Below are 23523 nucleotides of genomic sequence, written 5' to 3'. Positions count from 1 at the left end.
CACACACACTAGTTGCATTTGCTTTTATGGAAAGATAAAATCTCCTTGAGTTTCACATTATAAATAAAAATTTTATTTTAATTAAATTTTATTTAAAGCTTTTTTTGGTTATTCAAATAGAAAAGTAGTCTTTAATTACTGTTAAACAAAAAATGGGAAGTGAGGTAATTCATCTTTTGACAATAATCTTTCCCTCCAACAGTGTCATCTTCTTTGAAAGTCAAGGTAATTCCCTGTAAAGAAGGCTTTTAATAAATTACAAATATGTAGTAGATTCTTGTCCATCTACTTCCTAACTACTTAATGCACTGTTGCATAGCAACAATTTTATTTTCCTGCTTCTTCTTTGTTGGCAGTGTGAGAGTCTGAAATCTGCACTGGCTTGGTCGAGCTCGGGAATCTTTCTGGTACCAGGGGTGCAGGTATCCATTGTAGAAATCAGTAGCTGTTAGCATTTTCTTGAACATCACTGATCGAACACCAATCCAACCGTCCTAAAGAGCAAAAGACAGTGACTAGACAGTGGTGGCAAAACTCTTACATTTTAGTTTATAGAACTTTTATCATGAGAACAAACAAACCTACAAATCTTACCAAATGCCTGGCTGCAGACAGCACTGTACTAAGTAACATACACGTTTCTTTGACTGCATTTATTACTGAGTGATAACAAATGTACAGACCTGAATAAATTAAACCTATTTAAACATAAAGGAAGCAGAATAAAGATGTTATATTTGCATGGTACTTTACAGTTTTTAGAGTATGTCCATATATCTTACTATGACTGGTCATCAAAAATAGAACTGCTCTAAAAGGCAGATCCACTATCATCCCCAGAGGGAATTGATTTTAGAAGAGAAAACCGATGCTCAGAGGTGAGTGATTTGTCCGACGTGACATAACTGGTGGCACTCAAACTCACATGTTCAGACAACCCCATCTTCTATGAGAGTAAACTGCAGATTTGCAATACAGATATATAAAGACCCAGACAAGGACAGCAAATGTGCACCCTACATTGTTCGAGAATAAGTTGAAGAAAGATGAAGAGAGGTTGATGTGGAAGCTCTGTATCTATAGTCTGTGTAGGTCAGATCACTCTACCACTCTATCATTCATTCATTAATAAGTTTATTATTTATGTTTACTTATTTTGAGAGAGAGCGAGCGAGCGCACAAGTGGGGGAGGGAAGAAAGGGGGAGAGAGGGAATCCCAAGCAGGTTCTGTGCTGTCAGGGCACAGCCCAATGTGGGTCTTGAACTCATAAGCTGTGAGACATGACCTGAGCTGAAACCAAGAGTTGGACACTTAATCAACTGAGCCACCCAGGCGCTCTTATCACACATTTCAAACACAACCTCTTGAGCATGAAACATTGCACATAAACACCATGAAGGAAAATACCAGGACATGGAAAAAATGTGCAACAGCTCTCAGGCCACTGTCATTAAATAATAATGGTTCTAAAGTCATTTTATTTTGTTTTATTTCATTTTTTAATGTTTATTTTTGAGAGAGAGACTGTGAGCAGGGGAAGGGCAGAGAGAGAGAGAAGACACAGAATCCAAAGCAAGCTTCAGGCTCTGAGCTGTAAGCTGTCTGCACAGAGCCCGATGCATGGCTCAAACTCACCAACAGTGAGATCATGACCTGAGCCGAAGTCAGATGCTCAACTGACTGAGCCACCCAGGTGCCCCTCAAGTCATTTTAAATAGTTAAGAAATCCCCTCTTTAACCACTGTTGAACACTAAAAGCAAGTAGGATACCAGCACTGTGGTAGTTCAGCTACATACTTTCATATGTCTGTCTTCTGTGATCATCATATTAGCAAGACAACTTGCTAGTTAAACCAGACTTGTTTGTTTTTTTTAAGTTTGTTTGTTTGTTTGTTTGTTTGTTTAGAGAGAAAAAGAGAGAGAGAGAGAGAAAACAGGGGAGGGACAGAGAGGATCCCAAGCAGGCTCTGTGCCATCAGCATGGGGCTCAAACTCATGAGCTGTGAGATCATGACCTGAGCCAAAATCAAGAGTTAGTTGCTTAGCCAACTGATCCACCCAGGTGCCCCAAGACTTGTTAGTTTTTTGTTTTTTAATTTTTTTAATGTTTTATTTATTTTTGAGACAGAGAGAGACAGAGCATGAACAGGGGAGGGTCAGAGAGAGAGGGAGACACAGAATCCGAAGCAGGCTCCAGGCTCTGAGCTGTCAGCACAGAGCCCAATGCGGGGCTCGAATTCACGGACCGTAAGATCATGACCTGAGCCGAAGTTGGACGCTCAACCGACTGAGCCACCCAGGCGCCCCAAGACTTGTTAGTTTTAACAAGATCTTGTTAATTACAATGGATTAGTGAGAATATACAAATTTCTTTTAAGAAAGCACTAAGGTTACTGAATCTTCTTTTGAGTAATAATGCTTTGGTAAAACATAACTTTAAAAAAATTATACTAGAGATTCAATATTTCTTAAGAAAATTAAACTGCCCAGATTGAGGGGCGCCTGGGTGGCTCAGTCGGTTGAGCGTCCGACTTCGACTCAGGTCATGATCTCACGGTCTGTGAGTTCGAGCCCCACGTCGGGCTCTGTGCCGACAGCTCAGAGCCTGGAGCCTGTTTCAGATTCTGTGTCTCCCTCTCTCTCTGACCGTCCCCCGTTCATGCTCTGTCTCAAAAAACTAAATAAATATTTAAAAAAACCCAAAAAACAAAAACTGCCCAGATTGAGCCAATGTTCAATCTGATGGATAAATAGTTGAGTAAAATCTTAACTAAAAATGATTAAACTCAGTAAAACAAGTATAGTTTAAAACTAAAAGAAAAATGTACCTTGCAACAAACCAGCAGTATTTGTGACTGTTTGTGATATATTACTGATCCTGGAATAACAGGTTGTCCTGTTAATTTTGGATCTAAAGAATGGGGGGGAAAGGATATTAGAATAAATAATTATTATAAATAACTTCATGGCACTTCTGAAAAATCAAACAAACATCCTGGGAGGCAGTACTAATACTGGAGAGGGCATACCTGCTGATGTCCTGACTTTGTAATCCAAACTTACAATGGAGCCATAATGCTGTGTGTATCTCAAACTCAAAGGGAAGCTTTCAGTATGCATAGGAACTTATGAGTCCTTCACCCAGTCTCCCAAGATAAACTAAAAATGCTGAATTTAGAAATTTTGACCATTTGGGGGAAATAACTATCTACCAGTGGAGAGGTGTACAGGAAGCTTAGGATCTAAGCTGGCCCTTCTATCCATGACCAAACAAGTCTTAGATTCCTGGGGAACTCTGACTCCTTCTGTGCTGGGCCAGCTCCCTCTGTGACTCACACTCCTTCAGTCCACCACATTTGGAGGCACTGATGGGCTTTAGAATGAACAGACTGTGTCATGAAATGCTACACCCTGGTCTAGGATTCTCACTAAGATTTTCATTATGATACTCACCAGAATGAAACTGACCAAATCATTTTGCACTCCCTGAAAACCTTAGTATAAAGAATCAGAGCTTAAAATAGGATAGTAACACTGCTTTGCCTACTTCCCACATTCTTATAATGACTGAATGAAAAAATACATGTGAATGGACACTGCAAAGAGCAAGACAATAAATGAATATAAAATATAATTATTATTGAACTGACACAAACTAAAAGAATTCTTATTTTTAGTAACTGTAACCTGTGGTAAAAAAGACACATTTTCAAATGGACTATAGTGAAAACATTTTCCACATCAGCTATTCAAAAGTTAGTACCAGTGAGGATTGAACTATTAACTTCTACCAGTTCCAGAAGTTTAATGGCATTATCCATCCAGAGTGTCTGCAACGGAATCTGCAAAGAAAATTAAAGAAGGTATAATAAAAGAATACACTTAACCCCCAAACCCTTTTCAACTACTATTTTGTATGATTATGGTCTGACTTCTCTCCCAATTACAGAGGAATTGGGAGCGAAGTCTCTAAACCTTACAAAACAGAACACAGGTGTGGCCTTCTACATAAGTCTCCAAGATTGTAAGACCTTAAAACACTCTTTTAAAATCAATGTTTGGGCCGCCTGGGTGGCTCAGTCCGTTGAGCGTCTGAATTTGGCTCAGGTCATGATCTCACGGTTCATGAGTTCAAGCCCCGTGTCAGACTCTGTGCTGACAGCTCAGACCCTGGAGCCTGCTTCGGATTCTGTGTCTCCCTCTCTTTCTGCTCCTCCCCTGCTCATGCTCTGTCTCTATCAAAAATAAATAAACATTTAAAAAATTTTTAAAAATAAACAAATAAAATAAATAAATAAAAATCAACAGGGTTGCCTCAGTGGCTCAGTTGGTTAAGCGACCAACTTTGGATCTCCATGCTGGCAGTGTATACTTGGGATTCTCTCTCTCTCTCTCTCTCTCTCTGCCCCTTTCCAGCTTGCTCTCTCTCTCAAAGTCAATAAATAAACTTAAAAAAAAAAGCAATGTTTATATCTTTATTAACATTTCTAATGTAAGGGGCGCCTGGGTGGTTCAGTTGGTTAAGCGGCTGACTTCGACTCAGGTCATGATCTCATAGTTCATGGATTCAAGCCCCATGTCAGGCTGTGTGCTGAAAGCTCAGAGCCTGAAGCCTGCTTCGGATTCTGCATCTCCCTCTCTCTCTGCCCCACCCCTGCTCACGCTCTGTCTCTCTCTCGAAAATAAACATTAAAAAAAACCAAAACATTTCTAATGTAAGATTTATGTTCGTTATAAAAAATGCATTACCACAATTACATTAAAAAAAATTAGTAAGTATTCTGTACTCCCATCCCTAGAAGTAACCACTGTTAACAATTTGATGTGTATAACCTTGTAGTTTTTTCTACAAATATTACAAAAATCTAGAGCGTACTGTTTTTCAAAGGGACTTTTTTGCTTAACAATAAGCGTGGGCAACTTTCATCAGTGCATGCATGTCTATTTCAGTCTTTATCTGCTGTACTTGTACAATATTCCATTTTATGACTATGCCATAATTTATGCAACCAAAACCTTTATGATGGACATTTCAATTACTTTCCATTTCTTACTACTATTAATAGTTTTTTCCCAGTGTGTAGACTTTGAATCTTGGGTACAGTAATTTTTTCCTATGTGTAACTTTTTTTAGTTTTTTGTAGTAATATTAGCCAATCTTTTCTCTCATGACTCCAGTGGTTCATGTCAAACTTAAAAGTGCTATCCCACACTTTAAGATTACTAATATTGTAAAATTATTCAACTGTGTTTTTTCCCCAGTTCTTTGTGGCTTTACTCTTTTATATTTAAATGCTTGATCCATCTACATTTTATGTTGACTTTGAAAGGCAGGATTTGAGGGCTTCCTCCTCTAATGGCTAACCAGTTCAGTTGTCCCAACCCGATTTACTGGACAATCCATCTCACCTTTCCCCACAGTGTGAAATGCCACTTTTGTCACTTTTGATTTTAGACTCATAAAAATTAACACATACCAGGACACAAGTTCTCTCAAATTTCTGAAGTAAATAAATTGATTTTCAGGCTGTAGTTCAATCCTCCATTTCATAGATGAGGAAAGTGAGGCCCAGAGAATGCAGCTATATTCCCAAGTTTAGACACAGTTAGTTAGGAGAGCCAAGCACCAGAATCTGTGTTTTCTCATTCTCAGCTCAATGCTCTTTTTATGAGATTCCCTAAAGAGGACATTTAATTTTCAGAAGAATTAGGTTGTTGCAAAGATTTGAACATTGCATCAAAGAATTAAATACATTTGGTTCATAGGTGTTCATGATCTTCAATGTGACATGTCTTGGTACAATATCCTCTTCTTTTTTAATTTTTTTTTAAATTTTTAAACATTTTTTAAGTAGGCTTCATGCCAGTTTGGGTCTTGAACTCACGACCCTGATTTCGATATCTGAGCTGAGATAAACAGTCGGACACTTAACCAACTGAGCCACCCAAGGCGCCCCAGTACAATATCCTCTTCTCAAATTTGCTGACTTATTTTTCTTTCACCCACTTCCAGTAAGAGTTATGAAACAATTTTCATGTATGTAACTTCTTTCTTTCAAAGAAATCAAAATATTTTTGAAACATGCTGACTAAAAAAAGGTTTATGTTTACTGAGAGTTATAAACATGCAAGACATATAGTTCTTGTTCAGAATATATTCTTCTTGCTCTTGAGGAGGGTAAAGATCATCTTCACCTTATCATCACAGCATTACAGAAAGCAAAGGGATGGTAAGAATATAGTCATTTCAGTATCCACCATCATTACTGTCAAAATCATATGTTTGCACGGATTTAATTCACAAGGTTTATCTCCTTTGATCTTGACAGCTGTGGACATGGTCATTAACCCCATTTTAGAGGTAAAAAAGCAGAAACCCAGAAAAGAGTTTTGCTCTTGGTTAGTAAATGGGAGCTCTAGGAATCAAATTTTACCTCCTGGCTCCTAGGTTCTCATTCTGTTATAGCACAAGCTTGTTCTCAGTAGAGAGAAAAGGTTAATTATAGAAGATAAGGATCATTATATAGTAATGTAACTGTGTTTAATATTTTAAGGAACTATCAAACTATTTTCCATAGCACCTGCACCCATTTACATTCCCACCAACAATGTATGACGGTTCCCAATTTCTCCCTATCCATGTCAACACTTGTTATTGTTTTTTTAATTATAGCAATCCTAGTGGGTATGAAGTGGTATCTCTGTACAGTTTTGATTTGTATTTTTGTAGCAACTAATGAAAATCATCACCTTTTCATGTTGTTAGTGGCCATTTATAGATCTTCTTGGAAGAAATATCTATTCAGATGCTTGGCCCATTTTCTAATGACGATGTTTTGTCTTTTTGTTGTGGAGTTGTATAAGATCTTTATATATTCTGGATACTAGACAATTATCAGATAGGTGATTTGCCAATATTTTCTTCCACTCTGTAAGCTGTCTTTTCATTTTCTTGATAATGTTCCTTGAAGCCCCAATAGGTTTTAATTTTAAAATCCAATTTCTGGGGCGCCTGGGTGGCTCAGTCAGTTGAGCATCCGACTTCAGCTCAGGTCATGATCTCACAGTCTGTGGGTTCGGGCCCCGCGTCAGGCTGTGCTGACAGCTCGGAGCCTGGAGCCGGTTTCCAATCCTGTGTCTCCCTCTCTCTCTGCCCTTCCCCCAGTCTCACTTTGTCTCGGTCTCTCAAAAATAAATAAATATAAAAAAAAAATCCAATTTCTCTATTTTTAGTTTGGTTACTTAAGCTTTAGGCAACATATTTAAGAACCATTGCCTAATTCAAGATCATGAAGATTTATTCCTAGGTTTCTTCCAAGAGTCTTATCATTTCAGCTCTTATATTTAGGTCTCTGATCCATTTGGAGTTCGTTTTTATACATGGTGTGAGGTAGGAATCCAAATTTGTTTGAGTGTGGATATCCAGTTGTCCAAGCACCACGTGTTAAAAAGACTATTCTTTCCCGGGGTGCCTGGGTGGCTCAGTTAGTTAAGTGTCCGACTCTTGGTTTTGGCTCAGGTCATGATCTCAACTTTGAGCCACGTTGGGCTCTGCACTGACAGCACAGAGCCTACTTGGGATTCTCTCTCTTCCTCTCTCTCTCTGCCCCTCCCCTGCTCATACTTTCTATCTAAAAAAATAAACTGAAAAAAAAAAAAGATTATTCTTTTCCCATCAAATTATGGTGGCACCCTTATCAAAAATTGATTGACCACAAATGTGAAGGTTTATTTCTGGGCTCTCAATTCTATCCCATTGAGGAACAGGTCTATTCTTATATCAGTACCCAACTGTCTTCATTAGTGAAGCTTTGTAGTAAGTTCTGAAATTAGGAACGGTGAGTTCTTTAATCTTGTCCTTCTTTTTCAAGATTTTTTGGCTATTCCGGGTCTCTTGGGATCCCATATGAATTTTACGATAAGCATGTCAACTTCTGCAAAGATGTCAACTGGGATTTTTATAGGAACTGCGTTGAGTCTGTGGATCAATTGGGGAATAGTGCCATCTTAACGATATTCTTCCAACCCATGAACAACGAGGTCTCTCCATTTACTTAGGTCTTCTTTACTCTTATTAGCTCTAAAAGTTTCTTTTGGATTCTTTATGATTCTGTACATAGAGCTTTAGTTATTCCTTTCCAGTCTGATTCTGTATTGTTTCTTTTTTCTTGCCTGATAGCCTTAGCTATAACCTCCAGTAAAATGTTGAAGAGAAGTGGTGAGTGTGGACATTTTTGTTTCATTCCTGATCTTAGGGGGAAAGCTTTCAGGCCTTCACCATTAAATATGTTAGCTGTGGGTTTTTGTCAGGTTGAGGAAGTTCCCTTCTATTCTTAGTTTGTTGAACATTTTTATCCTGAAATGGTGTTGGATTTTGTCAAATGCTTTTTCTGCCTCTATTGAGTAAATTATATGCTCTTTAGTCTATTAATATGGTATGTTAATAGATTTATTTTTTTATGTTGATTCAATCTTGCATTCCTTAGATAAATCCCACTTAGTCATGGAATATAATCCTTTTTTATACATTGTTTGATTTGGTTTGGTAATTCTGCTGAGGATTTTTGCTGCTATATTCATAAGGTGGTTTTCTTTTCTTGTAAAGTCTATATTGTAAAGCCTATTTTATTGTGAAGTCTATTCTTGTGAAGCCGCTATATTCACGTGGCTTTCTTTTCTTGTGAGGTCTTTATCTTGTTTAGTCTTCCTTAGGTTTTGTACTAGCTGCTCCCTCTGTCTGAAATGCTCTTTTCCTGATCTTGGCATGACTGGCTCCTTATTGTCTTTCAGATCTAAACTTAATTTCAGTTCAGAGATTCCTTCCCCATCTACCAAATTTAAAATAACCTCCAGTTAATCTATCACATTACCCTAATTTAATTTTCATCAAAAAATTTATCACACTGATATTTTTCTTATTTGCTTGTTTCCATCTTCTCACATCATTTGTATTTCTAGTACCTAGAACAATGCCTGACACATAATAGGCTCTCAAAAAATATTTTGTTTAATGAATCCATGAATACGTGAATAATAGCAGATAACATTTAATGAGTACCTACTCTTTGCCAGAAACTATACTAGATGCTTCTTATATATCAGCCCTAATTTTCAGATGAACAAACTAAAGCTCAGAAGCTAAATAACTTTCCCAAGTCTACCAAACTAGGAAGTGGCAGAGACAAGAGGGAACCCAGCTCTGTCTGGCTCTAAAGTCCATGTTCCTTTCCCTATATCATTCTGCTGCAATGGGGAAAGTACAAGGTTTATAGTGAGACAGATCTGGTTCAAAACCTGACTATCACTAACTAAAAATGTGACATCATTCAATAACCATCCATTCTCTACTTCAAGCCTCAATTTCATCAACTTAAAATCAGATAATACCCACAATATGCGATTGTGATCTTCACTGAAGAACTTGGCATGCTAGAGATATTCAGTGACAGCTCTCCTTTTTAACCAACATTAATAACAGGTGGTCCATTAAAAATCCCACACTTGGTAGGCCTGGAGTTCAAACAACACAAAAGGCTATCAAAATGAAGGGGAAAAAAACCAGTAAATTTGTCAAAGAACTGAGAATTTAACTCAGGCATTTTATTTATTTATTTATTTATTTTTATTTATTTATTTTTTAAAGTTTATTCTCATTTATTTTGAGAGAGAGAGAGGGAGAGAGAGAATCCCAAGCAGGCTCTGCACTGTGCAGAGCCCGACATGGGGCTCGAACCCACAAACCACGAGATTATGACCTGAGCTGAAATCAAGAGTCAGACGCTTAACCTACTAAACCACTCGGGCATTTTAATAAGTATTTATTTTTAGTTTTTTAAAAAGATTTTAAGTAATCTCTACACCCTCAATGTGGGGCTTGAACTTAACAATCTCGAGACTGAGAGTCACATCCTCCACTAACTGAGGCAGCCCAGCACCCCAGGTATTTTAGTAAGTATTTAATAAATACTGTAAGTACAAATAAAGAATTATGTAATAAATAAGTAATTTAAAGTTACAACTCCATTTGGTATACTATCTGTAGAAACTGAGTATTTAAGAATTCTGTTGTAAAAAATTGGCTACAGGCAGAAAGACGTACTGGAAAAAGCAATAGATTAGGAATGAGATTTATATTATTTAGTGATGGGGCACCCATCATTCCCCTCATCCATGAAATGGGTAATAAAACTTGGTTATGGGAAACTGCAATATATATATATTCAAAAGTGCTTTGTAATTCTAAAGCCCATATAAAAACTTAAAGGAATAACATTCTGATACATGCTACAACATTGATGAACCTTGAAGACGTTATGCAAAGTGAAACAAGCCAGACACAAAAGGACAAATATCGTATGATTCCATTTATATGAGGTACCTAGAATAAGCAAATTCTAAGAGACAGAAAGCAGGACAGTGGTTACCAGAGACTGTGGGAAGGGGAGATGGGGGAATCAGTGTTCAGTGGGTACAGAGTTTCAGTATGGGATGATGAACAAGTTCTGGAGATGGACAGTGGCAATGGTTTGCACAATGAAATGAATGTACTTAATGCTACTGATTTATACACTTAAAAATTGTTGAAATGGTAAATTTATGTTATATTTGACCAAATTTTTTTTTTAAGTTTTAAAAATAAAATGAATTTCAGGATTCTTAGGTTTGAGATTCAGTCCTAAATAAAAATATTTACACACACACACACACACACACACACACACACACACACACACACACACAGATAATTAAGTAAAACTGCAATCTGACTTCCAACTTACTATATTTCCAATGGCACGATAAAGTCTGAATATTTGCTCTGAAGTTTGCTCCTCCCATTTTATACAGCTGGTACCAGCAGAAATCTTAGGGGCTGAAAGATAAAGCCAACAGCAAGAATAAATATCAGGTTCGATGGCCATGAATTGGTAACATTGATGCTGAATGATAGATATAAGAGAACTTGTATTATTTTGTCAACTTTTGAATATGTTTGAAATTTTCCATAATATGAAGTAAAAATAAACAAATTAACTATACAAATACTATAAGAAAAATGAGTGAATTTCTTTATAACCTGGGTGTAGAAAAAGCCCTCCTAAGAATGACTCAAAATCCAGAAGCAATTAAAGAATGATAAATATGACTACATAAAAGTAAGCTTTTACTAAAAACAACCTTTTGTAAGACAGAGAGGTCATAAATTAAGTAAAAAAACAAACTGAAAGTATCTATAATTTTTATCACAATACTTTAGATTTATAACAAATATAAGTTATATGCTAATCTATCTATATATATATATCTATGTAATATTATAATAATATATCTAGGAGTACTTTATATCATATAGATTTATTTAAATCTATTACATAGAGGCACCTGGGTGGCTCAGTCAGTTAAGTGAAGTCTGACTTCGGCTCAGGTCATGCTCTCACAGTTCCTGAGTTCAAGCCCCATATCAGGCTTTGTGCTGATGGTTCAGAGCCTGGAGCCTGCCTCAGATTCTGTGTCTCCCTCACTCTCTGGCCCTCCCTGCTTGTGCTCTGTCTCTCTCTCAAAAATAAACAAACATTAAAGAAAAATTTTTAAAAATCTATTATATAAAGTACTCCTAAAAGCTGAGAAGACCAAAAATGTGATAGAAAAATGGGCAAAAGATATAATGTCCTTTCCCAGAAAAAAGAAATGCAATTAGTCCTTAAACATATAAAAAGATCCTCAACCTCACTCATAGAAGTAACGTAAACTAAAACTACTCCAAGATGCAATTTCTCATCTATTTGATTACAAAGTAAAATATGCTCCAAGTTATCTACAATGGTATTATTTGAAATAGCAAAAGCTTGAAAACACCCAAAGTGCCCATCAATAGGGGATCTGTTGAATAAATTATGATCTACCCACACAAGTAAGAACTATGCTGCTATAACAAGGAACAAGGTGGGGCGCCTGGGTGGCTCAGTCAGTTAAGCATCTGACTTCAGCTCAGGTCATGATCTCACAGTTTGTGGGTTAGAGCCCCACATGAGGCTCTGTGCTGACAGCTCAGAGCCTGGAGCCTGCTTCAGATCCTGTGTCTCCCTCTCCCTCTACCCCTACCCACTCACTCTCTGTCTCTCTCTCAAAAATAAATAAATATTAACAAAAATTAAAAAAAAAAAAAAAGGAACAAGGAAAATCTCTTCTTACTGATAGGAAAGGGTTTCCAGGGTACACTGTTAAGTTAAAAAAAACCCAAAGGTACAAAAGAGTGTATATTTTATGCCACCTTTTGTGAAAGAAAAAAAGGAAAAATCAATTAAAAAATATGTGGTTTTGCTTATTTTGATAAAAGGAAACAACTGGAAGGCTAAATCAGAAACTCATAAAATTAGTTACTTATAGAGGGAGGGAAACCGGAAGGAGGAACTAGGGATGGAAGTGAAACTCCTCTGAGTATAATTCCTCAAATGGCTTAAATTTTTTAATCACAGAGATGTTTTATGTGATTCAAAAAATCAAATTTAATCATAAAGAGGAAAAAAAGCAACTCTGAAAATTAAAAACAAACTGAAGCAAATAAATTTAACTATATATCAAACTAGATAACAAAACCACATGGCAAAAATAATCATCTCCAGTAAGTTTTGAACACGGTACTCTGACTGCACACTCTTAGCAGGATATATAGTCTATGGACAAAAAAACTGCAGAGAAATCTGAAATATTACTCAGTAGTTTTACTGTTTGTAGTAATACTGGTGTTGTAATTTTGAAACTATTTTATGCCTAGCAATTAAATAAATAGGTCAGTGTTAATTTTTGAAAGTATTAACAGTTTAAAAGAAAATATAAGAAAAGCCCTGAAATTAAAATTTAAATCAGTAACAGTATGAACTCAAGTATTATTTAAAAAATATAATGCTTCAGGGTGCCTGGGTGGCTTAGTTAAGTGTCTGACTTTGGTTCAGGTCATGATCTTGCTGTTCAGAGTTCAAGCCCTGTGTTGGGCTCTGTGCTGACAGCTCAGAGCCTGGAGCCTATTTTCAGATTCTGTGTCTCCCTCTCTCTCTCTGCCTCTCCCCTGTTCACACGTGCGCGTGCTCTCTCTCTCTCAAAAATAAACATTAAAAAAATATATATATAATGCCTCACCTTGTCTATTGACACCTTAACCTGGAACACACAGTTGCACCAGACTGTTTCTAAATATCACACCCTGCTAAAATGAACAAGGCTGAGAATTCACAAAGTGAGCCTGGGACATCTTAGAAAAAGAAAGCAAAGAAGCACTCAAAAACTACCTGGGGTTGTCAAAGGATACAGAACCAGGGGTACCTGGGTGGCTCAGTCGGTTAAGCATCTGACTTTGGCTCAGGTCATGATCCAGAGTTCGAGCCCTGTGTCCGGCTCTGTGCTGACAGCTCAGAGCCTGGAGCCTGCTTCAGATTCTGTGTTTCCGCCTCTCTCTTTCTGCCCCTCCCCTACTCACACTGTCCTCTGTCTCTCTCAAAAGTAAATAAACATTAAAAAAAATTTTTTTTTTAATAAAAACAAAATAAAGGATACAGGACCCAACTTTAAGGGGCTTCCACTGGCTAAATTTGGGATGACTTGAGCAGTACAAAGAATTATAAATGCAACTAACTGTAAAGCACAATAAATGAAAATTCATGAGTCATATAATAATTTAAAAATCTCATTTGCTACCATAATTGAAGGTGATTATGGCACCCACTTCTTACTCTAAAAATTGGTAGTTACAGAAAGAATCAAGCATTGATCCTACCATTTTTGGATGAACTAAAATTCATCTTCAATTAATGATGAAAAGCTCTTCTTTACAGAATAATGTCAAGTATTAAAGGTAAAAGGAATTGGAAGATCACCATTTTTGCAATCCCTAATGAAATAAATCATTTAACAAAGAAGCATCAACCCATGCCAAAATTATTATGTGAAAGGTTATTAGAGAACAGGATGTTTGCATGGTGCCAAAGCATTACCCCACAGATTACCTACCACTGCAAAAGCGGAAACAAATCTTTGTACTGGACTCAACCAAGTGATCCAACTTAACCTCACCAGCCTCGATACAACCTGGTATTATGGCAGGGTAGACATATGGTAGACATTATGGTAGACAGAGGCAACACTTCTCTGAGTATATCCTTTTAAACAGTTTTGACTTTTGAATCACGTAAATGTTTTACATGTTCAAGAAACAAATCATAAAAATAAAAAGCAATCCTTAAAACTAAAAACAAACTGAAACAAATATCATTGGAACACAATATCATCTATGAAATACTCTTTCCAAAAACTTCAAGCCTGAGTCTAATCAAGCCTTTAAAACTTCCAACTCACAAGAAATCTAAGGGCTAGAAAGACAAGTTAAAACAACATTGGAAGGAAAGACAACTAGCCTGGTCTCTTCAAAAAGTCAATGACATGGAAGGAAAAAAATTTATGGAGAAATTACTCTAGATTAAGGAGACATAACAACTAATTACAATTAGATGTTAATTTGAAAAAAACATGGCTAAAAAATAAGTTTTTAGACAATTAGCAACATTTAAATATGCACTGGATATTAGATGCTATTAGGGAACTGTTCATTTCTCTTAAGAGATGCATGCTGAAGTATTTAGGGATGACAGGTTACGATGCATACTTCCCAACAATTAAGCAGAAATCTAAAAATATGTACTAAATAGGGGTGCCTGGGTGGCTCAGTTGGTTAAGCGTCAGACTTCAGCTCAGGTCATAACCTCTTGGTTCATGAGTTTGAGCCCCATGTCAGGCTCTGTGCTGACAGCTCAGAGCCTGCTCCTGCTTCAGATTCTGTGTCTTCCTCTCTCTCTGCCCCTCCCCCACTCACACAGTCTCTCTCTCTCTCTCTCAAAAAAAAAAAACATTAAAAAAAGATTTAAAAAAAAATATGTACTAAATACACACACACACACACACACACACACACACACACACACACACACAGAAAGAAAATGTGGCCAAACATTAAATAATTGTTGACTCTGGATAAAACAGGTATTCACCATCTTTTAACTTCACTCTGTTTGGTACTTTTCCATATAAAGTGGGAAAAAATTTCTACACCTTCATGAGGCTACAGGGTAAGAGGGGAAGGGAGACCATACCAACCATTCTTTGGAAAGGGACATGCAAGTGGGCACTAATTCTTTAGTCAAAATTAAGAGAAATGTGCAAGTGAGGAAGTCAGGACGTTCAGGTGCTATCATGACAGACAAAACCTCATGGAGGAGGGAAGGGTCTCCGCAGTCCTCGCTCACCATGTGTCACTCCCTCAGTTGGCTGCTGCCTTCCATTGCTCAAACTCTCAGGCAAATTTTTCAAAACTGAAATAAGCTTAAAAAAAAAAGAGAGAGAGCAACACATTCAAGATGAGAACAAAAACAGAAATACATTATAATTCAGTACCATGACACTATCAAACGTTTTGAAGGAGCTGTGTGGCAGGGCAGGGCAGTAAACTGGCTTAAACTGTGATGACACGTGTCTACTCAATGGAGTTTGAGTGTGGATGTTGCTCTCTGCAGGGTATGGGGCAATGTTATGCTTTTAGAGAACGCTGAGCTTTGCCTGGCTATGCAAGCTCTGGTGTCAGGACAGCATGTGCTCCAGAATCCACACTCTGACCCTGAGGGAGGGAAGGGAGTGGAGCCTCAAAGAAGGAGAATGTACTCTGGAGTCACACAGTTCTGGGTTCAAGTCCCAATTCCACCACCTACTAGCATGTATTGTGGAAAAGTTATTTGAGAAGTTTATTGGGAAGGTAAAATAATAATAATAATAAGTCTACAGAGTTTCTAGAATAGTCCTGGCACACGAGCCAGTGCTCGATAAATGAGAGCCACTATTACAAAAACACTTCTGAGGCTAGTGCCTAGATTAGAAAGCACCATCTAGGGGCGCCTGGGTGGCGCAGTCGGTTAAGCGTCCGACTTCAGCCAGGTCACGATCTCGCGGTCCGTGAGTACGAGCCCCGCGTCGGGCTCTGGGCTGATGGCTCGGAGCCTGGAGCTTGTTTCCGGTTCTGTGTCTCCCTCTCTCTCTGCTCCTCCCCCGTTCATGCTCTGTCTCTCTCTGTCCCAAAAATAAATAAACGTTGGAAAAAAAAAAAAAAAAAAAAGAAAGCACCATCTAGATGGGGGAAAACTGTCCTCTATAGAAAATTAACTAGTTCATGTGAAAATCATTAATTTGGTCACTAAGCATTCACTCAGACCTACTGTATGCAGATTCAAGCTACACAAAGCTGAAGAGCTCGTGTATAGCCAGGGGGTCCACAGAGCTCCAGTGTGTGTGGAGGCGATGGCGGCTGCACAGGCACAGAAGTGGGAGAAGTGCCCAGTCACCGAGTGAATGGCCGCTGGCCAGTCTGACGGGGGCACCAGGTGATTCTATGAGACTGAGGGTGAGACTGGGAAGAAGAGTCTAAAGGCCTCTGAAACGTGGTGTGGTGGACCACAGAAACACACGCATTTCATTTGAGGGCATTTATTAAGCACCTACTCGATAAATTTCTCAAAGACTTACATGAGAAATGCCAACCTAAATTTTAGAAAGCCAGGGATAGAAATCACTTAAAAGAAAACAGCTGAAAATTTCACATCATGGAAGTGTTCCTTTCATCATAAACAGTTAGGAGACCTACTGAATGAGTAGAAAGCAGTGGGATATGGGAGAACTGTACCATGTTGGCACCCAGTCTTGACAGCACTGCCTCCAGTTCCTTTGCGGTGCTCTTAGGTGGCACAGGAACCGTTTCCTGTTTGAGAATTGGGCCTACGTCAAACCTATAGAAAAGCAAAAGCAAATGATAACATTACTATTTTTTAAGATCAGTGTGTTTGTCTACATGAGTGTTTACACATCACAAGAATAGTTTAACCCTGGCTGTGAATTTGACGGTTAGCCATTAGCCAAAGAGAAAGGTCAGTCTGAAATAAGTAAAATCTTGCCTGTATTTAGATCTTAAATCTATTTTTTCCCAAAGGAAATAAGTATGAAGCTGCACATTAGGGATTTAATTGCAGTTACAAATAATTCCACCTTGGTGCTCCTGGGTGGCTCAGCCTGTTAAGCGTCCATCTTTGGCTCAGGTCATGATCTCATGGTTCATGGGTTTGAGCCCCGCTTCGGGCTCTGTGCTAACAGCTCAGAGCCTAGAGCCTGCTTTGGATTCTTTGTCTCCCTCTCTCTCTGTTCCTCCCCTGCTCACACACTGTCTCTCTCTCAAAAATAAAAAATAAAAAACATTAAAAATAATAATTCTACCTTTAGCAATAAATAGTATTTAAAAAGTTTCTCTTCATACAATGAAGGCATAGAGCAAAAAATTGATTTTCCAAGGAAGTACAATTAAATTCATAATGATTTCTTCCTGTAATTCCTTTCTCAAAAGGCAAGAATTTTGCCAGGATTATAATCACTGGTGATTATAAGTAGGCACAAGTGTATTTGCATTCCCATAGTCTTACATTTTTACATCTAGCTCTGTAAATACTGGCTATCAACTTTTATTAGAAATATGCTTTATTTTAAATATTTAACTTTGTGGTTGTTAATTATAGTTCCAATTTAATTTCAATTTAATTTCTATTCTATAAGCTTTAATAAAATTCTTACTATGAAAAATTACAAACATCCATAAAACTAGAGTGAATTGTCACCTGATCCCCAAATAACATCACCCAGATTTTAGAATCATCAAAGTTTTGCAACTTGTTTCACGTGTTCCTCCCTTTTTCTGAAGTTAGTTAAAGCAAATCCCAGATATGCAGCTGTTCTTGTGAACCTGTGAATTATTTTCTATGGGGACATTAGGTGATAACAGATAGCAACTTAATATAATCCTGTTTCTTAAACCATAGTATGATTTTTAAAAAGTTAAATGTTTAAGACAGTTATATTACACATTGGCATACAATATAGTCTTATTTCAGGTTCCAAAAATTTTTGACCACAGAAACCTAGGCTAACAGAACTGAGATTTGTAACAACTAATATACAAAAATCCACCTCTCATTTACACATCTTTTAAAGAAATCCACTTGTTAATGGTATAATTTATTTCAATCAACAAGCCACACATTTCACAAGGACTTTAAAAAGATACTTCATAATACAAAACCACATATAGTTTGTGTTAGAAACCAGGAAAAGACAGAAAGGGAAGGCACTCTGGAGTTAAGAGGAATTAGCACCATCCATTCATCTACTTCCATGTCCCTTCCAAACAGATTGACAGCAACATTGAAAATTACAAAGTCTAGAGAAAAGAAAATATCTTCTACCTTTTAGGTCTAATTTGCATAATTGTCACTCCAGTAACTGTGTCTCCATGAAGCACAGTATGGATTATAGGCGCTGGACCACGCCACCTCGGGAGGCAACTGGGATGGACATTCAATATGCCACTGAGTCAGAAAAAGGCAGAAATTAGTGTGCAAATGGGCTTTACCATTTAGTTCCTGCTACCTAAACAAATATGCTACTTTTTATCATATACTTCCCTAGAAAGTTTGAAAAACAAAGTTAAATCTAGTCTTATACCTGAGGTGCCTGGGCGGCTCAGCTGGTTAAGCACCTTACTCTCAATTTCAGTTCAGGCCATGATCTCACGATTGGTGAGTTTGAGCCCTGCGTCGGGCTCTGCACTGACAGTGCAGAGCCTGCTTGGGATTCTGTGTCTCCTCTCTCTCTGCCCCTTCCCTGCTCATGTGTTCTCTCTTCCTCAAAAATAAATAAAAGAAAATCTAGTCTTATATCATCAGTAAAGGGAGCCAGAGATTAAGTTTACTTTATTACCATAAAAGGCCAATGAAACTCAATTAAAAACAGAACAAGAACAAACTCAGTTCCAAAGGTGTTCCACAATAATCTGTGATGTCTGGGAGTTCTTAAAGATTTTACTTTTTAAGTAATCTCTACGCCCAACATGGGGCTTGAACTTAAAACCCCAAGATCAAGAATCACATACTCCACTGACTGAGTCAGCCAGGCGCCCCTTGGAGTTTTTACATAAAAGCAAAAAATACCTTTTAATACTGTATGAGAAGAACTACTCAAACCCTACTGTGCATCTCATGGACAATGTGAATGTTTATAGTTTAGTCACATAATTACCCTTGTTTCACTTAGTTTGCATATAGAATGCCTAAAACAAGCTTCTTGAATCCCCATCCAATGATGTATTTTTTTTACCCTAACACACGTATTGCCCATAGATGAGCAACTTAAATCATTTACTAAGTAAGCTATCTTAGTTTAATGATGTCTCCACCGCAGGAATATGCACTTGGGAGTGTATGTCTAAGAGATAAGAGTCTTATATTCAAAGCTCTGTTCAGACCAGTCTCATTGATCCAACAAATATTTACTGAGCACAGTTCATGTGCTGGCATTGTTCTAAGTGCTGGGATACAAGCAACACTGAACCAAAGGAGAAGAAATTCTGCCCTCAGGGAGCTTACGCGCAAAGGGTGGGAGATAAACAACAACAACAAAAAAGTGCAAAAAGTCTGCCAGATGGTTCTAAGGGCTGTGGGGAAAAATAAAGCAGAGGAGTAGGAGTATTAGGTAGGAGACTACAATTTTAATAGGAGTCACAGAAAATTTTACCAGTAAGATGTGAAGAGGTGAGGGAATAAGACATGCAAACATATTCCAGGCAGAGGGAATAAGTATAGAGATTTTGAAGAAGGTAAATGCTGGGCAAGTTCAAGAACAGCAGAGAAGCCAGTGTAGTGTGGCTGGAGCGGAGTGAACCTGAGGAATAACACTAAGACAGTAAGGAGGGGACCAAACCCAGTAGGTAGGCCCATATAAGGACTCTGACCTCTTCTGAGATGGGAAAACACCAGAGAATTTTGAGCAGAATGACATGATCAAACTTCTGCTTTAAAAGGATCATTTTGGGGCACCTAGGTGGCTCAGTCAGTCAGTGTCTGACTCTTGAGTTTGGCTCAGGTCATGATGACTTCACAGTTGTGAGACTGAGCCCCGAGCTGGGCTCTGCGATGGGCGTGGAGCCTGCTGAAGATTCTCTCTCTCTCTCTCTCTCTCTCTCTCTCTCTCTCTCTCTCTCTCTCTCCCTCTGCCTCTCCCCTGCTTGGTTGCTGGGTTGGTAAAAGACTGAGAAGGCCAAGGACAGGAATAGACGCCAGTTAGGGGGCTACTGCAGAATGACAGTGAGAACAGCAGTAAAAGTGTTGAGAGAGCCAGTCAGATTCTAGATAGAATTTGAAGGCAGAGCCAATAGAATTTCCTGATGGACTGGATGTGTGGGGTGAGATAAGCAATAAGAATGACTGAAAGGTTTTGAGTCTCAACAACTAGAAGGGTGGAGTTGCCATTTGCTGAGATGAAGACGTAGGGAGAAGCAGGTTTGGGGCACAAGTTCAGGAATGCAGTTTAGGACATCTTATGTGTAAGGTGCCTATCAGACACCCAAGCAGAACTGTGGAGGAGGCAGTGTGCATCAGCGGCCTGGAATTCAGGGAGAAATCTGAACTGGAGGGACAAATTTGGGAGCCGTCAGCATATACATGGAGTTTATTTTATTATTCTTGTTAATGTTTATCTATTTTTGAGAGAGAGAAGACGCAAGGAGGGGAGAGGCACAGAGAGGGGGGTAGAGGATTGGAACCAGGCTGTGTGCTGACAGGAGCAGAGCCTGATGGGGGGCTCGAACTCATGAGCTGTGAGATCATGACCTGAGCTGAAATCAGAAGCTCAACCCACTGAGCCACCCAGGTGTCCCCATAAACAGGGAATTTAAGTGAGGGTGAGTGAGAGCCCATAGATCAAGAGCATCATATATTCGTGACACCAACACAATTTTTTTTACCTTAAAATACTAAAGACAGCAGAACTAGAATTCAAGTCATTGCACTTTAAACACCAGGCCCATATGCAAAGACCAAGTCCTCTATACTTTATTTCCTTTAAAAAAAACTTACTAGGGAAATTTAAGAATAAGAGCCTCACTCAAAAGTCGGCCAAATGAAGCTACCACTCCAACGTCATATTCTCCAGATCCCACATCTGGCCACTCATACACGGGAAGCTGAGATTGGACAGCATATTGCTTCACTGGCAGTCCTTTTGGTGATGGGGAGGGCACTGTGACCACCTCCAATTTTTCAATTAACTCTTCCTCTTTGTTTTCCCTACGTTGGAAAGATTGGAAGAAAATGTTAAGACAATGACTCAAAGCTAAACTACCTCCCATACTTCCACAGTACTTTTGTGGTTAAATTCACAAAACATTTAAGGGTAAGTGATTAAAACTAGTACAACTGAGTTTTTATTTTGTATTTAATTTTAATTATTTTTAAAGAGCCACATGTGGCTAGTGGCTACTGTTTGGATGGCATGACTCTAGAAATTTCCTGTGCATACAGAAACACATACAGTACAGACATTTTACACAACTAGGATATTATATATATTGCTCTGCATTTTGTTTTTTTCCTCTTAACACTATATATACCATTTTATGAGTCTTTTTAAAAAGTGGGTTAAATATACACTTGCTTGTATATCTGTCGAACATTTCTAAAATAAAAAACTGGAAACAGTAGCTGTCTGTGAAGAGGGGAACTGGGAAGTGATAGAGGCAGAAGGAACTGACTTTTCACTGTATATCCTTTGAACCTTTTGAATTTTGTACCACAACCATGTGCTAGTCAAACAATAAATACTTTACACACACACACACACCCATGGGCATCATTTCACAGCAGTACATTTTGTACTACTACTTTCTTTTTACCTGCTGTGTAGTATTCCAGTACCCGGGGGTGGGGTTAATTAATTTAGCAGGTATCGCATCAGGTATGGAGAAGTAATAAGAAAATGAGTATATAGCGACAAAGCACAAGAATAATGGAGTTGCCAAGTGAAACATCAGCAGAAAGGTCAGCACACAAGCAGTGCGATTCTGCAGGCAATTTGGGGAAAGCAGCATGTGGAGAGTACATCAGGGAGGGTATGCAAAGGGAGTGTTTCTGGGTGCTAGGGCAGAGCACTGGAGAGAGGGATATGATGCAAGGGGATTGACGGGGGAGTCAATAGGAGGGCTGCTGTGTAGAATCTGCAGGGAAGACTTGGAGAAGGCAGAAATGAGTGTTGGGGACACATCAGGAAAAAACGGAGTGGGGAAATAACAGAAGTTGGGAGAAAGAAGGCAGAGCAGTATACTTGGGTAGAGCCACTACCATATACCATATGGACTTTCAGAACAGAGTGGATCTCAATTTTTTCCCCTGTAAATAAGATTTGTTAAATTTCAGAAATACTAAATGTATACCTAAGAGTTCTGATTTGTAAATTTATTCGGTTGAAAGTAGTTCGGTTGTGGACTACGTCCTCATTTTGGCTCCAGAAAACTAAGTCCCGTTGCATACAAGGAGATGGGGGGCAGGGAAGTGAGACATGGGTATGCCTGTGACCGGCAAGAAACCCAAAGGATTGGAGGGTACAAATTAGATGAAGAGGAGGCAGAAGGAGTAAGTGGAAAGGGGAGGACTTTGAAGTCAGACCCCGTTTCAAGGCCGAACCAGCTCATTTGATGACCTTGGGCAATCTAACCTCTCCGAGCTCCGGTTTCCTTACACACAAATGGGGCAAGGGGGTGGTGGCTGTGGTGGATGAGGTATGCAAAACGACTAGCGCGGGCTTGGCCCCTTGAAGCGCCCGGTAGTGCTAGGAGAACGGATGAAGCCGGGAGCCGGAGTGTAGACCGGAGGGACCAGACGGGAACGGTGCACCTTCCGGGCGCCCGGAGACGCCAAGATCTGGGCCCAGACCCTTCCGGCGCCGCTGCTATCCCTGACGAGGAGTCCAAGCCCTCGGAGCTGGCGCAGTGGCTCGACAGCAGCGCCTTCGGCAGCCGGGCCCCCCAAGCCCCGGCCCCGGTACCTGGCGGCGTGCAGCGCCCGCAACGCCTCTCGGGCAAACTGGTCCGTACCGAAGAAGAGCACCCGCCAGGGCGGCTTCTCGCGGACTCGGACGCCCCGGCCGTCTTCCCCGCCAGGGGACGCACCAAGCCCGGCCAGCGCTCGCCACTGGGGGGTCGGCCTTGCGTCTGGACCGCCACCAGCCGGCCGAGAACCCCAGCAACGCCGCACCAGCACCCTCATAGCCTCTGAAGGAAGCCTACCGTGCGCAGGCGCGTGGGAATGGGAGGCTTGCGCGTGCTAGGCCGGAGGGGCGGGGCCGGGGAGGAGAGCTGAAGGGCGGGTTCTGCTAGCGACTAGGGGCGTGGCCTGCACGGTTGGAGGCGTGGCCCGCCTGTGTTGGAGTTAACTAGGAATTTGCGGGCTCATGGGTCCCCGTGAATTTTGTTGCATTTGTTTGCACGATTTAGGCAGTCTCCCAAAAGAAGTCTTTTGGGAACAAATCATGTGTTTTCAGACAATAAAATATCATTCATTAAGTAATTATGATAAGTAATATTTACTGAGTATTGTATGCCATGCTTTGGCTAAGCATTT

The 23523-nt window shown here is 39.3% G+C and overlaps 1 protein-coding gene across 1 annotated transcript; it reads right to left on the bottom strand.

The window, feature by feature from the left end:
• Positions 1-50: 50 nt before the first annotated feature.
• On the bottom strand, positions 51-23183 carry MTFMT (mitochondrial methionyl-tRNA formyltransferase). Its single transcript, XM_011282925.2, has 9 exons — positions 22949-23183; positions 20986-21195; positions 18319-18441; positions 16716-16818; positions 15292-15367; positions 10780-10871; positions 3765-3843; positions 2830-2912; positions 51-494 (listed from the first exon to the last, which is right to left on the bottom strand). The coding sequence occupies exons 1-9, from the start codon at positions 23167-23169 to the stop codon at positions 297-299; spliced, it is 1185 nt and encodes a 394-aa protein (XP_011281227.1). The 5' UTR covers positions 23170-23183; the 3' UTR covers positions 51-296.
• Between the last annotated feature and the right edge of the window lie 340 nt (positions 23184-23523).

This window comes from Felis catus, chromosome B3, assembly GCF_018350175.1.
Source record: "Felis catus isolate Fca126 chromosome B3, F.catus_Fca126_mat1.0, whole genome shotgun sequence".
Lineage (NCBI taxonomy): Eukaryota > Metazoa > Chordata > Mammalia > Carnivora > Felidae > Felis > Felis catus.
The sequence above is the reverse complement of the archived record's forward strand: the minus strand, read 5'-3'. Positions and strand labels throughout refer to the sequence as shown.